The sequence below is a fragment of the Tachysurus fulvidraco genome, chromosome 1, assembly GCF_022655615.1.
Source record: "Tachysurus fulvidraco isolate hzauxx_2018 chromosome 1, HZAU_PFXX_2.0, whole genome shotgun sequence".
NCBI classification, from domain to species: domain Eukaryota; kingdom Metazoa; phylum Chordata; class Actinopteri; order Siluriformes; family Bagridae; genus Tachysurus; species Tachysurus fulvidraco.
In genome coordinates, this window is record NC_062518.1 from 13841758 (window position 1) to 13858919 (window position 17162).

Here is a 17162-nt window from a genome sequence, read left to right on the forward strand (position 1 = left end):
TCTCTCTCTGCAGCCGTGTCAAATCTGGATGTTGAGAGTAAGTTAACATCCCACTATCAGGCCCCATGGCACCAACAGCACAACTTAATTCACCCCAGCACACGGCTGCCATGTCTGGAAGAGCTGCACCGCCATGCCCAGTTCACGCTACGGGCACTGCACAGAGGTAAGCTGCCTTAACACCCTTTTCTTGGTCCAAAAACCTACTTTCATTTTATAGTTATAGGGTTAAAAAGCTCTAAAGATGCCAGTGTCAATTACATGCTGGTGGTTTGTGTTATAGACTTTTAGTATTCATTCACCTTTAAAAGAAATCCTTTATGATGGATTATTTTATCCCTTGTAAACCTTGGAAGTGTACACTAAGAAGTGTTAAATACTATAACATTTGTAGCCTGGTTTGTTCTTACCTTATACAAGTTTATGAGCATGTAGCAAGAAAAAGTGCCATATGAATGAAAGCAGAACTTTTTCAAAGTCATATTTATATTCTTCAGAAATATACAGCTAAAAAGCTTTCCAGGTAACAAGAGTCTGTGTGTATAATATCTGGATCATGCTGCCCCCTGGTGGTAGAAAGTTTTACTCACCACTACTGTCTTCAATATTTGTTATGTACAAATGTATATTTTGTTCATAGCCACTAGATATACAGGAAGTAGAGAAATTTTAGTAATAACATTCGTAGCAGACGCAAAAGTCCAATCTTAAGCCTGTTCTCTGATTTTATAATCACCGTTACCTCAGAGAGAGAGGTGTTTGTCGTCAAGCCTTTGAACTGCTTATTATGGAGAAATAGTTTTGTCTTCCTGGAAATAACAGTCCAGGAACGCTGCCAAAGATTGCCTTGAAGTGGGCAGATTTCACTTTGCTTTTCCACAGGAGTGCTGCTAACTGCTAATCCCAGAGCAGTTTGAGAATCTAGTTGAAAAAAATGGCTTGTTAAAAGAATAAAGTACAAGATGATATATTACAACAATCAACACAAGTCAGTTGAGCTGTTAAAAGCACAGTCATAGAGAAAACACACATAGATAGATGTATATGTTGTGTTCCAGAACTAGCTGCATATTTCTTGATGGTTGACTAATCCCCACTTGCAGCAGCGGAAATGACAAGAGACTGCCAAGACAATGTAATCAGCAGGAGTTAAACACACACAGAATCTATTTATTGGGGTGGAACCTTGGCCATAATGACTGACTATATAATAAGGACCAAATGTGGCCACCATAAGGATAGAAATACCTGACTTTTTCTGAAATACCTGACCAGAACTTTACAGTTACTGTATATACCACAGATTAATCCTTGCCTTTATGACCAGAACTTTGTACTAATATCAGTGGAGTAATTAATTCAGCATCCAGTTTTTGTGTCCGATACAGAGCAGCGTCAGCGTTCAACCAGCAGGGAGCGCAATCTGGTCACCATCTCCATCTCAGTGGCTCCACCCATGCCCACATTCCCTTCCCCTCACTCCATTAGGAGGCAGGACCAGAGACACTCACTTATGGTAAATACGATTAATGTTATACCGCAATACTAGCTTGGGATTTGTACTGTATGTTGCTTGAGACTGGTGTAAACATAAGAACTATTTATCCTATGTTTTGGTTGTTAACATGTAACATTTAAATCACTTGTGCTATACACACTAAATGTTTTCTTTTATTATTATAATTGTAAGTTTTTTTCTAATTGTGTCATGCCACAGCTGGACAGAGCCGAATTTCAGACAATGCAGAGGAAGGTAATTCATATTATTGTTAATACAGAAACACTCCTAATCCACCAGTTTGACTGAATTAAAACATTTCATCTAGTCATTTTTGGCCATAGGGCTATTTGATTGGACATTTTTCTTGGCCCTAGTGCTATTTGATTAGTGATGTTTGACTTGTTTGGAGTTATATTACGATACACTCAGATCTCAGGTTCCTTCTTTCCTCTTTCTACCCAACACTTTGAATAGGAAAGAAGTACCAGAGAGTCAGACATGCAGACTCTCCCCAGGAAAGTTATCCAGGTGCTGCATTTGCTTTAATAATGTCATTTTTATACTAACGTAGCACAGAATTCATTTATTTTTCAGTTAGTTCCATAGTTTTAAATCGATTCCATTGTTCAGCGTTTTTTTTCTTTTTATATCCCATTCGTCACCACAGAGTAGACCAAATTCTCTGACAAAATCGGGACAATCTTATTGGTCTTAGTGATTTCACTTTGGTTTGTTTGCCAGCAGATAAACACTTGGCACAAATATATTTTAAAAATAAATGTAATAAAAGCTTTGAATTAAATCCAACTTTATTAAATCAGTTGTCCTGATTTGTTTGCCAGTGGTCACCTGTTCACCCCTAAATACCATTGTGTTATTTAGATCATATTATTTTGTTGTGAGTGGTTTACAATTGTTTTGATCATTAATAAGGTTACATTGCTATATCATTTGAATATAGCATAATGATTTAATGATAAATGTTCTGGTTCTTGATATGTTTTATCCCATAATGCAGCAGGAGAGACCTTCGAGAGAGACGGAGTTTCAGCCAGCACAAAGAAAGGTAAATGATGCCTGACATTAGTGTAGTAAAGATACGAAATATTTTTAGTATGTTTGGTTAAGATTTTTTTTCTAAATGTGGTAAAACAGGTCATGGGCTGGACGGTGAAATAAAACACATCCAAAATCTATTTATTATTTTCATCTCACCCATGTGGACTTACTCTTTTGACATGAATCCAGTTTCTAGGAAATCTAATGGTGATCGTTGGGAGATCTCTGTGGCATAAGAGCATTTGGATATAATATGCTGTTATAGAAAAATAATCAACTCATTATCAAAATCAGCTTCATTAGCACACCCCAAGGTTGATTATTGTTACATAACAACATGTTCCCCTAGTGTTATTCCACACATATTGTGTGTTGAGTCAATCTCCTGAGCTTCTGTGCTAATACAATGTTAATGTCATCTACACTAATGTTACTTCAAATCAAGACAAGGAGTCCATGAGGACATAGAAAGAGGAAGTCCATAAGGGTTTAAAAACCAGTGCAAAATCAGCCTTTATCCCATCCTTTACAGTTTCAGGTCTGGAGGACTGTTAATTATAACATAACTGTTTTATGTAATCGATTTATTTCAGAAATTATCTTCACCCCATTTCATAACAAGTGTTTTTTTTTTCTGTTTGCATTTGCCTTCTTTTCGTAACCAAATGTTTGATGTTTAATGTCACGATGACCTTCCCTTGGTTCATGTTTTTTTTTTTTTCACATTTTGCTGTTATGTCTGTTCTTTTAAACCATCCACGATGCGCCATGTCTTTGCCTTTTTTGTTTTGTTTTGTTTTGTTTTTTTGTTTTGTTTTTAGCATGAGCGCTCTTGTTCCTCCTCCCCCACGACGTGTTGCGTGTTCTTCCACTGGATTCGAAAGGTATTCTCCCTGCAATCTTTGCTTAGCTGATTTCAAATTTATTTACATTCTTATGAGCCAGTTTGTACAGTATGGAAAATTGCAAATGGGTAACATTATGGGGTTAGGTCAGCACATCTATGATATTATTATGTGTCTGAAAACTATGCAAACAGACTGAATCAAATTGTTAGAATACATTTTACCTGAGAGGTAACTTCCTTTTCTTTTCTCATACACATCTCTTAGCACAGCTACTCTTCAAAATGTCTGATCATGTCTTACCATGTATCATTAACCTCTGTCCTTACCTCATTAACCTAACTTTAATTTTCTTGAACTTTTTGAACGCACTGCTTTTAATACTGATCATGACTTTTTTTTATTTTTCCTTGACTATGAATATGTGACAATTTTTCTAGCAACTTATGGCCACTAACATTAAAATTTTATTCACAGGCCTTGTATCATGCTAAAATGGAGGAGTGTGTTTTCGGTTAAGTCAATAAGAGAGTTATGTCTATTTTGTATGTTTGCCTAAATCAATATAAGGTTTGGGGTGTGACACATTTCACAGTGGTTTGATCAATTCTGTTTAAACCACTGACACCAAAAAAACATTTAAAAAAGAACTTTAAAAAGGCTTTCTTAACATTTACCTCATGGACCATTTTAAATAAAAATGTACTATAGATTTGTATCCAGTGTTTCCTCTCCCTGCTATGGTCATTATTTTAGTAAATCAGGGCCAGAATTACCATTGTAAGTGTTTTAAGGCTCAGAATGTAACACTCAAAGGAAATAAGATTTGTCTAAAGTGCCGGATTTGGAACAATGTCGCTTTAAAGCTTTTGTTTATCTGTCAGGAGGATAATGACTTATTTAAAGCTGCTTTGGCACCGCACATCCTTGCTGAATTCTTTTGCACTTTTCCTGTGTTCTTTATTTGTACTAATGGAATAGGATCTGGACCAAATTCCTGACTCTGGATATTTGTTTGACAGGTTTCCTTCTGTCTCCTTTCTTTTCTCTCCAGCTATTTCTGTCTCTTTTTTATTTTCATTTCTCTCTGCCGCTTCCCTTTCTCTTTCCCATGGTCACTACTGCTTCTTTGGTGAAGATAATATGTAACATATCTTTCCGTCGGTATAAGACCATGGATGTATGAATTTGCGTGCTTTTAGTTTTCCAAGGCATCATATAACTCTTTTAAAATGTGACTCAGGTTGGAACAAATACAAATACAGACGGGGAGTTGGTGGCTCTTAGCCACAGACCTAAGTGTCCTGTTCCCAATGTTCCCACGACACTGGACAAGCAGACCAACTGGTCCAAAGCCCTGCCACTCCCCACACCAGATGAACGGATGAAGAATGATTCTCATGTCATCTCATCCTGCATCATTCCTATCAATGTTACAGGTAAAAACTTCATTCTAAAAAAATCCTACATTAATCAGACTACTGAAGTGTGTGAGTGCAGATTAGATGATTATTCTAACCTAATGCATATTTCATGTGGCCTTGAGTACATGGGGATTGGGGCCGACTAAATTCTTTAGGATATATTATTTGTGTGGACAAAAAATGTATAAATGCACAAGCAAGGTTTAATAACAAGGTGTATACAAAAGTAATCTGTCGAAAGTAAATGGTTTCATTATAAATAAGTGTGTTATTTCTGAAGCTGTATGTCTCGGATTGCAGGTGCAGGATTTGACCGAGAAGCCAGTGCTCGCTGCTCGTTGGTTCATTCCCAGTCTGTGTTGCAGCGGCGAAGGAAACTAAGGAGGCGGAAAACTATCACAGGCATTCCCAGACGAGTGCAACAAGACATGGGTAAGACTATCTGATACACAGTGCTTAGGTTTGGGTTTTTGGCCTATATTGACACTTTATACTGTGTAAAGCTGCAACAGGTAAAGCTTGCCAATGATACTGAAATTTATGAAATAGAACTTAACCCAATAAGGTGTGATGATGCTGTGCCTTCTTGGGCAAATTCATGGCCACCTGCATACTCTATGCAGTTAAAGTGCTGACACATGACACCTGTGCATGCTGCTATTTAAAACCCAGTGGGTTTTTTTTCCAGTCAGTGTGCAGACATAGTCTCTGCTATGTATTAGAGTGGTAATAGCTCTGAAAGATAATGGTCCTTGACAGGTAATTTCCCAATCTCTCCAATCCCACCTGATTTTGTATTTCATGCTCACGATTCCCCTAATAGGGAGATTGTTCTCTACATGGTCGCCAATAGTGTGGCCAGAGTGGTTCACTGAGCCACTTCTGTGCACCCTGCAATGTGCTGTTAGTGCTTTGGGTCTCTGAGCGTGGAGCACAACCTCCTCAGTTTGTGTCCCACACTCACTAAAATCATTATAACGTATTATTATTAGTACTATTATTGAGGTCACAAGTGACGTGACATACGGCTAAGTATAGTGAACCATACTCAGAATTCGTTCTCTGCATTGGATTTAACCCATCCAAAGTGCACACACACAGCAGTGAACACACACACACTGTGAACATACACCCGGAGCAGTGGGCAGTTGTAGTATTACCGGCCCGAGACTCGAACCCACAACCTTAGGGTTAGGAGTCAAACTCTCTAACCATTAGGCCACAACTTCCCCTCCGACTTCTCACCTCTTGGCTAATGGCATTACCCCTCGCATGCTACTGATTATAGATCCAGCTTCCTGTCCACGGTTTTCCAACTTTGTTTCCAATCAATTAAAAGGCCTTGCTAAGTATTCACTTCCATCCCACAACATAAACTAATTTAATTCCTTTAAACTGAAATTGTTTGCTTAAGTAATTTTAGCTTCAGTATTATGAATCTGTAAATTTTACAGACACAATGTAAAAAAAAATGCTATTATTAAGCCTGTCCAATGAGGATACTTTACTAAATCTCAGTTGGAAATGGGGTTTGTTACCGCAGCTCCAAGTCACCAAATTAAGAATACAAAAATAGAGACTTATATAGACTTATATATAGTATATAGATAATATATAAAACTAGGATTTAAATAACTATACAGGTAATGGTATATTGTTGCACAATTATTAGCTTAAAAGCTAGCATAAAATTAATATTTTTCTTGGCATAATTCCTAGTGTAATGGTTTTGGATTTATCAGAGCCTCTTGTATTGAAACTGTTAAGGCAGCCCATGTTTATTTACTGTATGCGTTGGTAATTATTGTGGACAATAACCATATAGTGATAGTGAACAAAATATGTTATGCTTAAATCACAAATCACTGGGATCTTATTTTATATTTCATGATGTAGCAAATATGTGATGATATTTTCATTGAAGCTAAGGACTTAATTAGAATATAATGCCTTCAGTGATTATTTTACAATCATTATATTTTATTTAAAGAGTTACATTTCAAATCTAATAAAAGGTGATCCTCTTAATATTTTGTCAGACTCAGATGAATCTCCTGTGGCCAGAGAACGATCTGTGGTAGCCCCTGGCAACCCACATATGTCCCTCTACCAGGAAGAGCTGTCACTTAGTGGCCGGACGCTTAACACCAAAGACTCTGGTTGCCAGACCGATGATTTCTTGATAGCTGCTCCATCCCGTAGGCGTATTCGTGCACAGAGGGGTCAAGGAATTCCAGCTTCCCTCTCCCACTCCACTGGTAATATCACTTCATTACCAGATCGCTCTGATACAACCTATACCACTGCTTTGGGCACTCGTCTGCGTTCAAGAAGTTTGCCCCGAGAAGGAAGTCGACTCCGGGACAACGATCAAGATGATAGTGATGATGATGAGGAAGATGATGAAGAGCTCTCTCCTTATGAGGCGGAGGACTTTTTGCCAGGTCCAGGAAGGAGGATAATAAAGGATGAGGAGGAGAGCACCGATGACCAAGCCATGCCTGAGCTCCAGCTGGAAAGTTTAAAGCGGATACAGCATGGAGGTAGTCCTGAAAATGCTTGGATTGAGAGGGGTAGATCCCGGCTTCCACGTAACTCTGACATGGGAAGCTGTGAGATCTCATCCAGTTCAGACACATTCAGCAGTCCCATCCACTCTGTTTCAACCACAGGCGTCCTTGGCAGCCAAATTGACCACAAAGAAGACCATCAGTCTTCAAGTGGAAACTGGAGTGGAAGCAGCTCAACTTGTCCATCACAGACCTCAGAAACACTACCACCAGCTGCCTCACCTCCCTTAACTGGTTCCTCACACTGTGATTCAGAGCTGTCTCTCAACACAGGGTGTCATATAATTGATGACACTACTGGCTTCATCATTGACCCCTTCCACATGGACAGGTCACAAGTTCAGGGACACAGGTCTAGTTCATTCACCTCTTCAGCTACAGATCAGATGGATGATGCAGGTGTTAGTACTGCTAGTGATGGGGAGTGGAACTGCAACCAGGACCAGCAGGATCAACCTTGTCCTCCAGACTTCAGCCCAAAGCGCTCACGGGAAGATGAGAGCGGCATAAGTTGTCCCAGCTATTCTAGTGGAGAAACTTATGAGTGCTTTAGTAGGCAACCATCGGGTGAAATATTAGAGAGCTTTACAAATTATGGTGTTGATACTGAAGGCTTCTACACATCTGTGCACTTGGACTGTGGTCTTAAAGGTAGCAAAAGCTATTGCAACTATGCAGCCATTGACCCCGACTGTGGCCCAAGTGGGAACATTGCACCTGGCATGGGTGAATACCCTCAACAAGCTTACAAAGGAATGAGTACTCTTGGAAGAGGGTGTCTTTCTTTAAGAAAACCAAAGGCTAAGCCACCTCCACCAAAACGTAGCTCTTCTTTAAAGGAAACAAACAGCAGCGTGGATGTTCAAGAGCAGAACGAACCAAAGATTACTAGTGAGCTGCCCCTGCCTTTGTCTTCCAGGGAGATGAAGCTACAGCTGGAGTTGGCTGGTTCTGACAGGCACCTTGACACTGCAGGTCTCTGTGAAAAACAGCTTGGCTCCTGGGGTGTAGAGAATATCAGAGACATGCTAGACTGCTCCTCTCCATTTAGTTCTTCTGACACACATTCCTTTAAGGATGAGGGTGCTGTGCAGTCAGACTATGCAGACCTTTGGCTTCTTAATGACTTGAAATCTAGTGATCCTTACAGGTCGCTATCCAACTCTAGCACTGCTACGGGTACAACAGTTATTGAATGTGTCAAGTCACCAGAGAATCTGGAAACTCAGGCCTGTTGCCCCAGGTCCAGACCCAGCTCTCCAACACTTCCACCCCAAGAAGGTGACTATAGACTGGGCTCTCCTGAAAAACTAGCTTCATTGGCATCCCCGTCAAGTGGATATTCCAGTCAGTCAGAGACACCTACATCTTCCTTTCCATCTGCATTCTTCCCATCTCCACTGTCCCCAACCAGTGGCAAGAGGAAACCCAAAGTGCCAGAAAGAAAATCATCACTCTCCTCTCTCCAACAGCAGCAGCTTGCCCTTCGAGATGTGGGCTCTTCCTGTAGGAGAGATACTGATTCGCAGGCACCACCTAGTCACCTTGACCTAAGTGCTCTTCACACCAAGCCCTTTGCCCACAGGAACCAGATACACCTCCTTCACCAGAATAAACAGAAAGCAGCTGCAGCAGCAGCTGCATTGGCAGAAGCCCGTGCTGCTGCAACTTTGGAGGCATCTAGTTCAACCCACACAGCAAACACAACTGTTCTGAGGTCAAGTAATCTGCGACCCATTGATAAACTAACAGAGGGCAACCATGGTTCTGAGCACTCTAGTGCTGATCAATCAACTCGACCCAAGTGTCCCACAGTAACAGTTGAGACTGTGCCTGCTGACAACAGGCATAACAGAAAACCACCAGCCTACAAGCCACCTGCTGTTCAGCACTGTGAATCTCACTGCCCACCTCAAGAAGCCATTGCTATACAACATGAAGGGATTAAAATAAGGCAGGAAAGGCATGGACTGGGAACTTACTGGGCCATGACAGCATTTAGAACACCTGTGCAACCAACCAGTGAACAAGAAGAACACTTATCTCCAACAGTCCAGGCTTGTGAGACCCATAATGCTCAGCAGGAAGCAGAGTGTAACAGGAATCCAGATGTGGAAGACACATTATCAGCAAAAAGTGTTAATTGTGAACCCAATAAAGCACTCAATCCAAAACCTCTTGCAGAACCGTCCTTGAATCTGAGCAGTACGCTGTCTCCTCCTGCTTACAGTGAAATACGCAGAAGTGACTTTGTGCTGTGCAACAGCCCAGATAAAGTATTTTCCAGGAGTTTAGACCCGTCATCACACATAATCAGCGATGGTAAAAGCAAAGAGGAGGCGTACGAGACATGTGTCACTACCAGAAGTGCCTCACAGGATGGACATGAGGATGAGTCAACCCCAGACACAGAAGACTACTTCAGCAAAGGTAAAACAGATATATATATATATATATATATATATATATATATATATATATATATATATATATATATATATATATATATATATATATAAATACATGCATGTTATTGAAGAAATAAATGTTCTACAGTGCATCTGAGAAAATTAAGGACTGCAAAACATATGTAATTTTCACAGATTCAACACCTAGTGACAACTCAAATTCTCCTCTGACCGATGACTCTAAGTTTGATGATGATAACTTATTCCCTTCACCTAATAAACTACGCACAACTGAAGATTTGTTTGCCATGATACACAGGTAATCTAAAATATCAAAATAAAAATACACTGTAAACAACCTATATCAAAATGTATGTCATCCTGTAATCCTCTGTAATACCATAAATATTTTAGATCCAAAAGGAAAGTCCTTGGGCGGAAAGACTCAGGAGAGCTCAATGGGAAGAGTCGTCTTGGTGTTCCACCTGTTAGTGGTCCAGTCAGTCATCCTGTGGCATGTCCAACTGTCCCAACTCCTGTAGCTGGTTCTCAGAGAGCACCAGGACCCATTTACAGGAGTGCCAAAAAATCCAGCACCTCCAATGAGGAATTTAAGTTACTGCTGCTGAAGAAGGGCAGTCGCACTGACACCAGTTACCGCATGTCTGCAACAGAAATCCTTAAGAGCCCCATCACTCCCAAGACACCAGGTGAATTAGAGGCTTCCAGACAACCAGAGGAACTGCCTTCACCTATGCAGGAGTCTCCAGCCAGCATAGAGCCAATCCCAGGTACTTTCCCCAAGGCAAATATTGAGGGTTTCTCTACAAAAACCCATTCTTTGTGTGCTGCTTCCAGGCAAGGTCGTTCTAGGATCCCACCTGCCGCAAGCAGCAGTAGGTACAGTACTCGCAGCCGGCTATACACTGCCCCAATGCAGGCAATTTCAGAAGGAGAAACCGAAAACTCTGATGGAAGTCCACATGATGACCGCTCCTCCTAGTGGTATCTTTCATGGCTTCTGGTATTTTCCTGTTTTTTGAAACAATAGCAAAACAAGTCCCTCAGAAAAAAAAATATTAATAAATTTTCCTAAATTCAGTCCTAAACTTAAGTAAAAACTTTGAAACTTTTTATCCACATGCTGGGTAAACCTTTTGTTCAGTGATGACATTTTATTTCCATTAAAATCTTTTGGAACTTCTTTTTTTTATATGGATGCTTGATGGATATTGATCTCTCTCTTTTGTTTTCACTTATAAAATGTGAAGGGTGTAAATTATAGCAATGTGGGTGGATGAAAACAACTTTATTTTCAAAACATTATATCTTCAGCTTTTGCTAACAAAAATATCATTAATGTGTTGGGTGCAAAACTAGAAGGAAATATTAGACACGACCCTGCTAAAGTCTCAGTCAGGAAGTATCAAACTACTCCAACTATCCTCAAGATCAGATGCTTTTTATATTGGATGGTTTGTAGCATTGTTGACACTTGTTTTTGCAGTACCAAATACCAACATACCCATTGTTGTGATTCCTAATTGGGACTTTAGTTAGGCATACACAGGACAATCACACTGTGGCCTTTCCTAACAGAAGGTCTATAAATTCCAGAGGACAGAATGAGTCTCCGGGATTATAGGCTTTTTCTATGGTTGAGAATTCTTGATGTGTAAATGAATGGATTTGCAAAGGCTGCAAATATTTTGCACTTGTTTGGAGATAACAAAGATAATTCCTTTAAACATCCTACAGGATTGGTGCAATGTTTATGTATGATAGAAATGAGTCCATGTGTTAGTTCTCACATGGTGCCACCCATAACATTAAAAGTTTATATTTTCAGTTACAGGCTGCCATGTTGCTTTTAACTGTAGTTCTCTTAACACCAGCTTTGAGCATACACTACCAGAAAAAGATCATGTTATATTTTACATTTGAATGCACTTAATTATGTTAATTATGTATACATTTTGTAGGTATAGAACATATAGGGGCTTAATGTCTAGGAAGAATACAACAGTGAAATCATGAACTGTATTCTATGAATACCTTTAAAGTTGTGCAAGCAAGCTGTTGACTGAATTCAGTTTGCAGTCATTTTTTTTATTCAGTAAGAGATGTTATGAAATTAAAAAGTGAGGTTTGTCAAGCTTACACTGTGCCGAAAAGTGGAGGATGGACAAGCTGTGAATCAGTCCATTTGAAATCATTGTTTTCTGATGAGTACTGTCATGGTGCTCCCTTTCCCGACTTTTATTTTGTCTTCTATACAGCATGCAATAAAGGTCTATAGTTCATAGGGAAATTTGATCATTTTCAAATCATTTGCATTCATTGAGTGTTTGTATGTTCAATAGGTGAAAAAGTTTGAATATGCTGATGTTTGATTTTTTTTTTTTTTTTTTTTTCATTGTTATATGAAAAAACTCAGCTTTATATCCCTAATGTGGAAGAACTGGACAATCTGTTGAAGCACTGTTGGTATAAAAGAAAATATATATATTAAATATATAGAGAAGTCTGCTCTCTGACAGGTTTAGAGTATATATTGGTGTTTTTGGGTGATACCTGTGCTGATTGGGGGGTGGGGGGGGGGGATTAGGGGGAGAGATAGGTGATCAACCATTTATGTAGCTGCATCTCTTAATTGCTGATTTGCAATACTGGGAGAATGCTTTGCTCATTATTTGTATATATGTGGTTGTATGACTAACAAATATATGAGTATCAAATATATGAAAATTAAGTCAGCCTTTTTTTTCTGGACTGTTCCGTTACCATGTACTGTATGTCCCGACAATACTTTATGTATGTCCTGACAATACTTTGTATTACGTTTTATATATATACTATAACATTAACCCAAGAAACAATATTCACTGAAAGAAATGTTCCATATATGTTTTCCTTTGTTTTTTAATCTAAAATCGCCATTTCTTTTTTTTTTTTTTTATCAGAACACTGAAAACATATGGACTGTACCTTTTAATCTGTGTGTGGACATATGCATACCTATAGAAGTATGAAATCTGTAAAATCCTCTATTAGACAGCAGCATTTAATAAGGAAGAAAATATGAAATATTTTTCATTATGGGATATTTTATCCAGAGAATTATTTTGTTAACAAATATAGAAAAGAGTAATTAAATCTTTATTTAACTAAAAAGGTTATAATTGAACATATTTCATATCAGGGGTGTATTAGCCAATGGTAAAATAAAATGTAAAAAATAATGTTTCTAATTAGCTGTAAACTTGCATAATTTACATATTTGCTGTATGATATGAAATTTAATTCAGCTGTTTTTGGTGCTCTAAACTGATTTTATACCCAGATCGTATTCTGTTATTATCGCCATTGCCATTAAAATTTCCATTTGTCTTTTCATAGCAGTTTTTTTTTCTTCTTTCAAATCACATCATCTGGCTTAAGTACAGAGATGTACCTTCAACACTAGTGACATCATAAATCTTTAAAGCTATTGTAGCAGTGTACATGTATTTGCCCACATTATCTTCCTATAACAAGACTCAGATTATGGTAGCTGTATTTTAGGATTTTAAAATCCTAAAAATTGTTCAGGCTTTACATTGACAAATGCAAAGCCTTTAGATCTCATTGTTTCTAAGTTAAGGTTCATTGAATTGCCAGTACCTCAGAGTTCAACCACATGTCAAAGTGTTCATGAGAAATAATCTCCAATCTACACACACTGCTGTTTCACACTAAATCTCACTGTAACTTGTGTTTTCCTTTAATAAAATGATTACGCATATCACCTGATATCACACTGCACAAATGGGGAAGCACATTACACTTTTGTCAAAGGATTTGTACAGGTATGAATGTGATTAAAAGAAGTAAAGACACCAGAAATTGGATGAATGACAATGGGTTTAACTGCAAAGGTTTAACTGGACAGCATGTCACTCAAAGTCTCTTCACTTAAAATAGCATCTGTTTTGTATTTTTGTATAAATATGTACATATAATCTTTTTAAAGATGCAAACAAACACAAAAACGTTACACAGTCATTTTTTTTTTTTTGTAAAATGTTTTCAAAGTTTACATTAATTACATGCCTTTGTATATTTTTGACCTGTGCATCTCTGTCCTTGTATTTATTTTTTAGTAAACATTGTGATGATTTCCACTGTATATTTAAACCATAACTTGCCAGCCCAACTGGCTTGCTTAGTATCTGTGCATAGAGAAGGCCAATAAATGTGACTGCATTAAAAAAAAATTCATTGGTTTTTTTTTTCATTGGATTTTAATTGATTGAATATGACATTTTTGTGAGTTGTTGTCTGAGAGGTTTGTTCGTTGGTTGAATGCTTAACTGGACAAAAGAATGGTTGTTTGTTGGGTTGGTTGGTTGGCTGAATGGCTGAGTGGCATTGATATTGTAATGGCATTTCAAGGGTGTCCAGTGTTACGTTTACCTCACAACCTTTGGCTCTGTTCTGTTTTCTGAACTTGCAGAATGAACAGATGATGAAATCACCATTTAGGTCAGAGATTTAAATGCATAGCACTGAAGGATCACATCCAAGAAAAAAGCTAATGTGTCCCTCATGTGCACCATCAACCACCAGGATACACCGTTTTGCCATTAAAAAAGTAAAGGAAAACTTACACTTCATTCCTATTGTAAAACAGTACTGCTTTATTGTAATACAATGTTATTAGGCAAGCAACTTCATTTTTACCAGGTTTGAAACAATATTTCCAGATAAATTATCGGTAGATGATGTGGCTAAGAATTTGTAACTCTGACAATATAAGTCTCTTAATTTCTGGGCTGGAATTCTGCATGTAAGAAAGGCTTAAAATAACAATTTAAATGCAAATGCTGTTTTCAATGCAACCAAATATGGGTAATGGGTTCCTATTAGAGGTTCTTAATATGGCCAATATATTTTATTAAGTTTATCTATGTAAACTATGAGTACCTTCATGAGAAGTACCAGAGTGACAGTCAGCACTATCATTTAGTTTCAGACTTAATGCAATGCAGTTATGTCTTTAGGATGGCTGTTTCATTAACATAAAGAGTCAGCATTCTCAGCCCGACAAAAGACAATAAACTGATGCTAGAAACATGTATAAGAATAAGGAAAATGTCCACACTCACCTGTCCTTGTTGCAGAGGGCAATGCCTAGTAAGTATATTAAATAACATCACAGTTGATAAACAGGAATTACTCTGGCTATAATAGTTTGAAATGTATGTTATTCTAGTCACTTTCTCAGGATAATGCTACGTAATATTAAGCCTAGACAGATGCCTTTTGCAGAATTACTATATTACACTGCAGTTGCATAAACTGTTGATTGATTGCTAATTTAAATTTGTAGCATTTTGGGTGAAATGCTTTAAGATTTCAAATTCTCAGTCGTCCATTTCACTGCAATATATTGTGATGACTTATTATTATGTGGCATGTTATTTCATTTAACCAGCTGGGGGCAGTGCAGAACATGATTCTCGCTATAAAGGTTTCCTTTAGCAACCCTTCAAATCTGTTTTCTTTAAAAGAATAAAATTAGTCAGACCATTTCCAAGCTTGAAATATGCTTAAAATTTCAGAAAACCATTTTCTATAGTGGCACAAAACTTGGTTATGAACCAGACTTTATCCACCTAACCATGTGAGTAAGTAAAACATCCCAGAGAAGAAAAAAAAATCTTCACACACTCTTCTACTGAAGAGGAAGCCAACAATGCACTACTCAGTTCTCTGCAGGAAACTAAAAAACGGCCATTGAGAGCTTATTAAGGTGCTGGGTGAGACATCTGAAGGCAGATTAAGGGGGCTGCTCCATGGTCGTCCCCTCTGACCCGCAGGCTTTAAGGTTTAGGACACTAGGAAGATCATCCAGTCTTGGAGGCAAACAATGAAAACAATGAGCCTTTTAGGGATGACAAGAGTGAAAGAGGCCATGATGACTTCATTCAAATTCCTCGCTTTTTTATGCAACCTCTAGAGCTAATTCAGTTATGTGGCTGAAAATAAGATACCCCATGGCCTGGTGAAACTCACATATAAAAATAACGACAGGCTTTTTTTTATTGTGCCTTGTATGACAGAACTAATTCAATAACTAAATTTATATCCTGTGGAAAATGTATCACATCATCATAATATGTATGCAATCTAAAACAAGAAAATATTGATTTTTGGTTGTAAAGACTGGAAAAAGACCAAGTGGGGCCTCCATGGATCGATTAGATGCTTGATTGGATTGAGGTCTGGGGAATTTGAAGGCCAAGTCAACACCTTGAACTCTTTGTGATGTTCCTCAAATCATTCCTGAGCACACTATGAAAGAGGCCACTGCTGTTGGGATATATTGTTGCCATGAAGGGGTTAGTTTGCAATGATGGTGTGTGGTATATGCGGTAAATGTTAAAGTAACATCCACAGGAATATCAGGACCAAAGTTTCCCAGCAGAACATTGCCCAGAAAAGCAAACAGACTCTGCCGGTTTGCCTTCTTCATATAGTGCATCCTGTTGCCCACTATTTCCCAGGTACAAGACACACACACACCTGTGCATCCACATGGAGTAATCAGACCAGACAAACTTCTTTCATTGTTGCATGGTTCAGCTGGATCAGACCAGATTGGTTTAATGGTTAGTATGTTTACTTTGCAGTGCCGGGGTTCAATTCCCATCACTGCTCTGTGGTTGTGGAGTTTGCACATTGTCCCTGTGCTTTGGAGGTTTCCTCTGGTACTCTGGTTTCCAGTGCTCAGCACAAAGACATGTTTTGTAGACCCATTGGCATCCCTAAATTTGTGTGAGTGTGCTTGTGATTGTGCCTTCTAATGTTTTGACACCAATGTCAATGTCAATGTCAACCTTAATTGTATCGCACTATTCAAACAACACATGTTGACCAATGTGCTTTACAACATCTAAGTATAAAAAAGAAATAAATACTATTTTAATAATAGCAATACACACATTAACAGTAATAATAAAAATATTTCAACAACAGGGATATGCCATGGAAAACAAGTATGTCTTAAGTTGTATTTTAAAAACGTGTACGCAATCAGCATCCCTGATGTACATGGGTAAGCTATTCTAAAGTCTAGGTGCTACTGCCGCAAATGCACGCTCCCCTTTCTGGTTTAATTTGGTCCTTGGAATTTTAAGTAAATTTTGAGTTGTTGATCTCAATGTTCTTCCCGTTTGATGTTCAGTTAACAAATCTGATAAGTTAGATGGTGCAAGGCCATGCAGAGATTTATATACTAGTAAAAGTAACTTAAAATCAATCCTGAATTGTACAGGAAGCCAATGCAGGGAGACCAGAGACGGCGTGATGTG

At 38.3% G+C, this 17162-nt stretch overlaps 1 protein-coding gene across 4 annotated transcripts in view; it reads left to right on the forward strand.

Annotated features, from left to right (window-relative positions):
- Positions 1-12380, forward strand: part of nhsb (Nance-Horan syndrome b (congenital cataracts and dental anomalies)) — a 51946-nt gene extending 39566 nt beyond the window's left edge. The window contains exons 2-12 of one of the 4 annotated variants that reach the window (XM_027168413.2): positions 14-166; positions 1389-1516; positions 1718-1753; positions 1976-2029; positions 2520-2567; positions 3382-3444; positions 4649-4844; positions 5130-5261; positions 6869-9829; positions 10003-10126; positions 10222-12380. In XM_027168413.2, coding sequence (XP_027024214.1) covers positions 14-166; positions 1389-1516; positions 1718-1753; positions 1976-2029; positions 2520-2567; positions 3382-3444; positions 4649-4844; positions 5130-5261; positions 6869-9829; positions 10003-10126; positions 10222-10810 — 4484 coding nt within the window. In that variant the 3' untranslated portion in view covers positions 10811-12380. The remainder of the gene's footprint in view (positions 1-13; positions 167-1388; positions 1517-1717; positions 1754-1975; positions 2030-2519; positions 2568-3381; positions 3445-4648; positions 4845-5129; positions 5262-6868; positions 9830-10002; positions 10127-10221) is intronic. The other 3 variants (XM_047801257.1, XM_047801255.1, XM_047801258.1) reach the window with 3 other exon arrangements.
- Positions 12381-17162: the final 4782 nt, after the last annotated feature.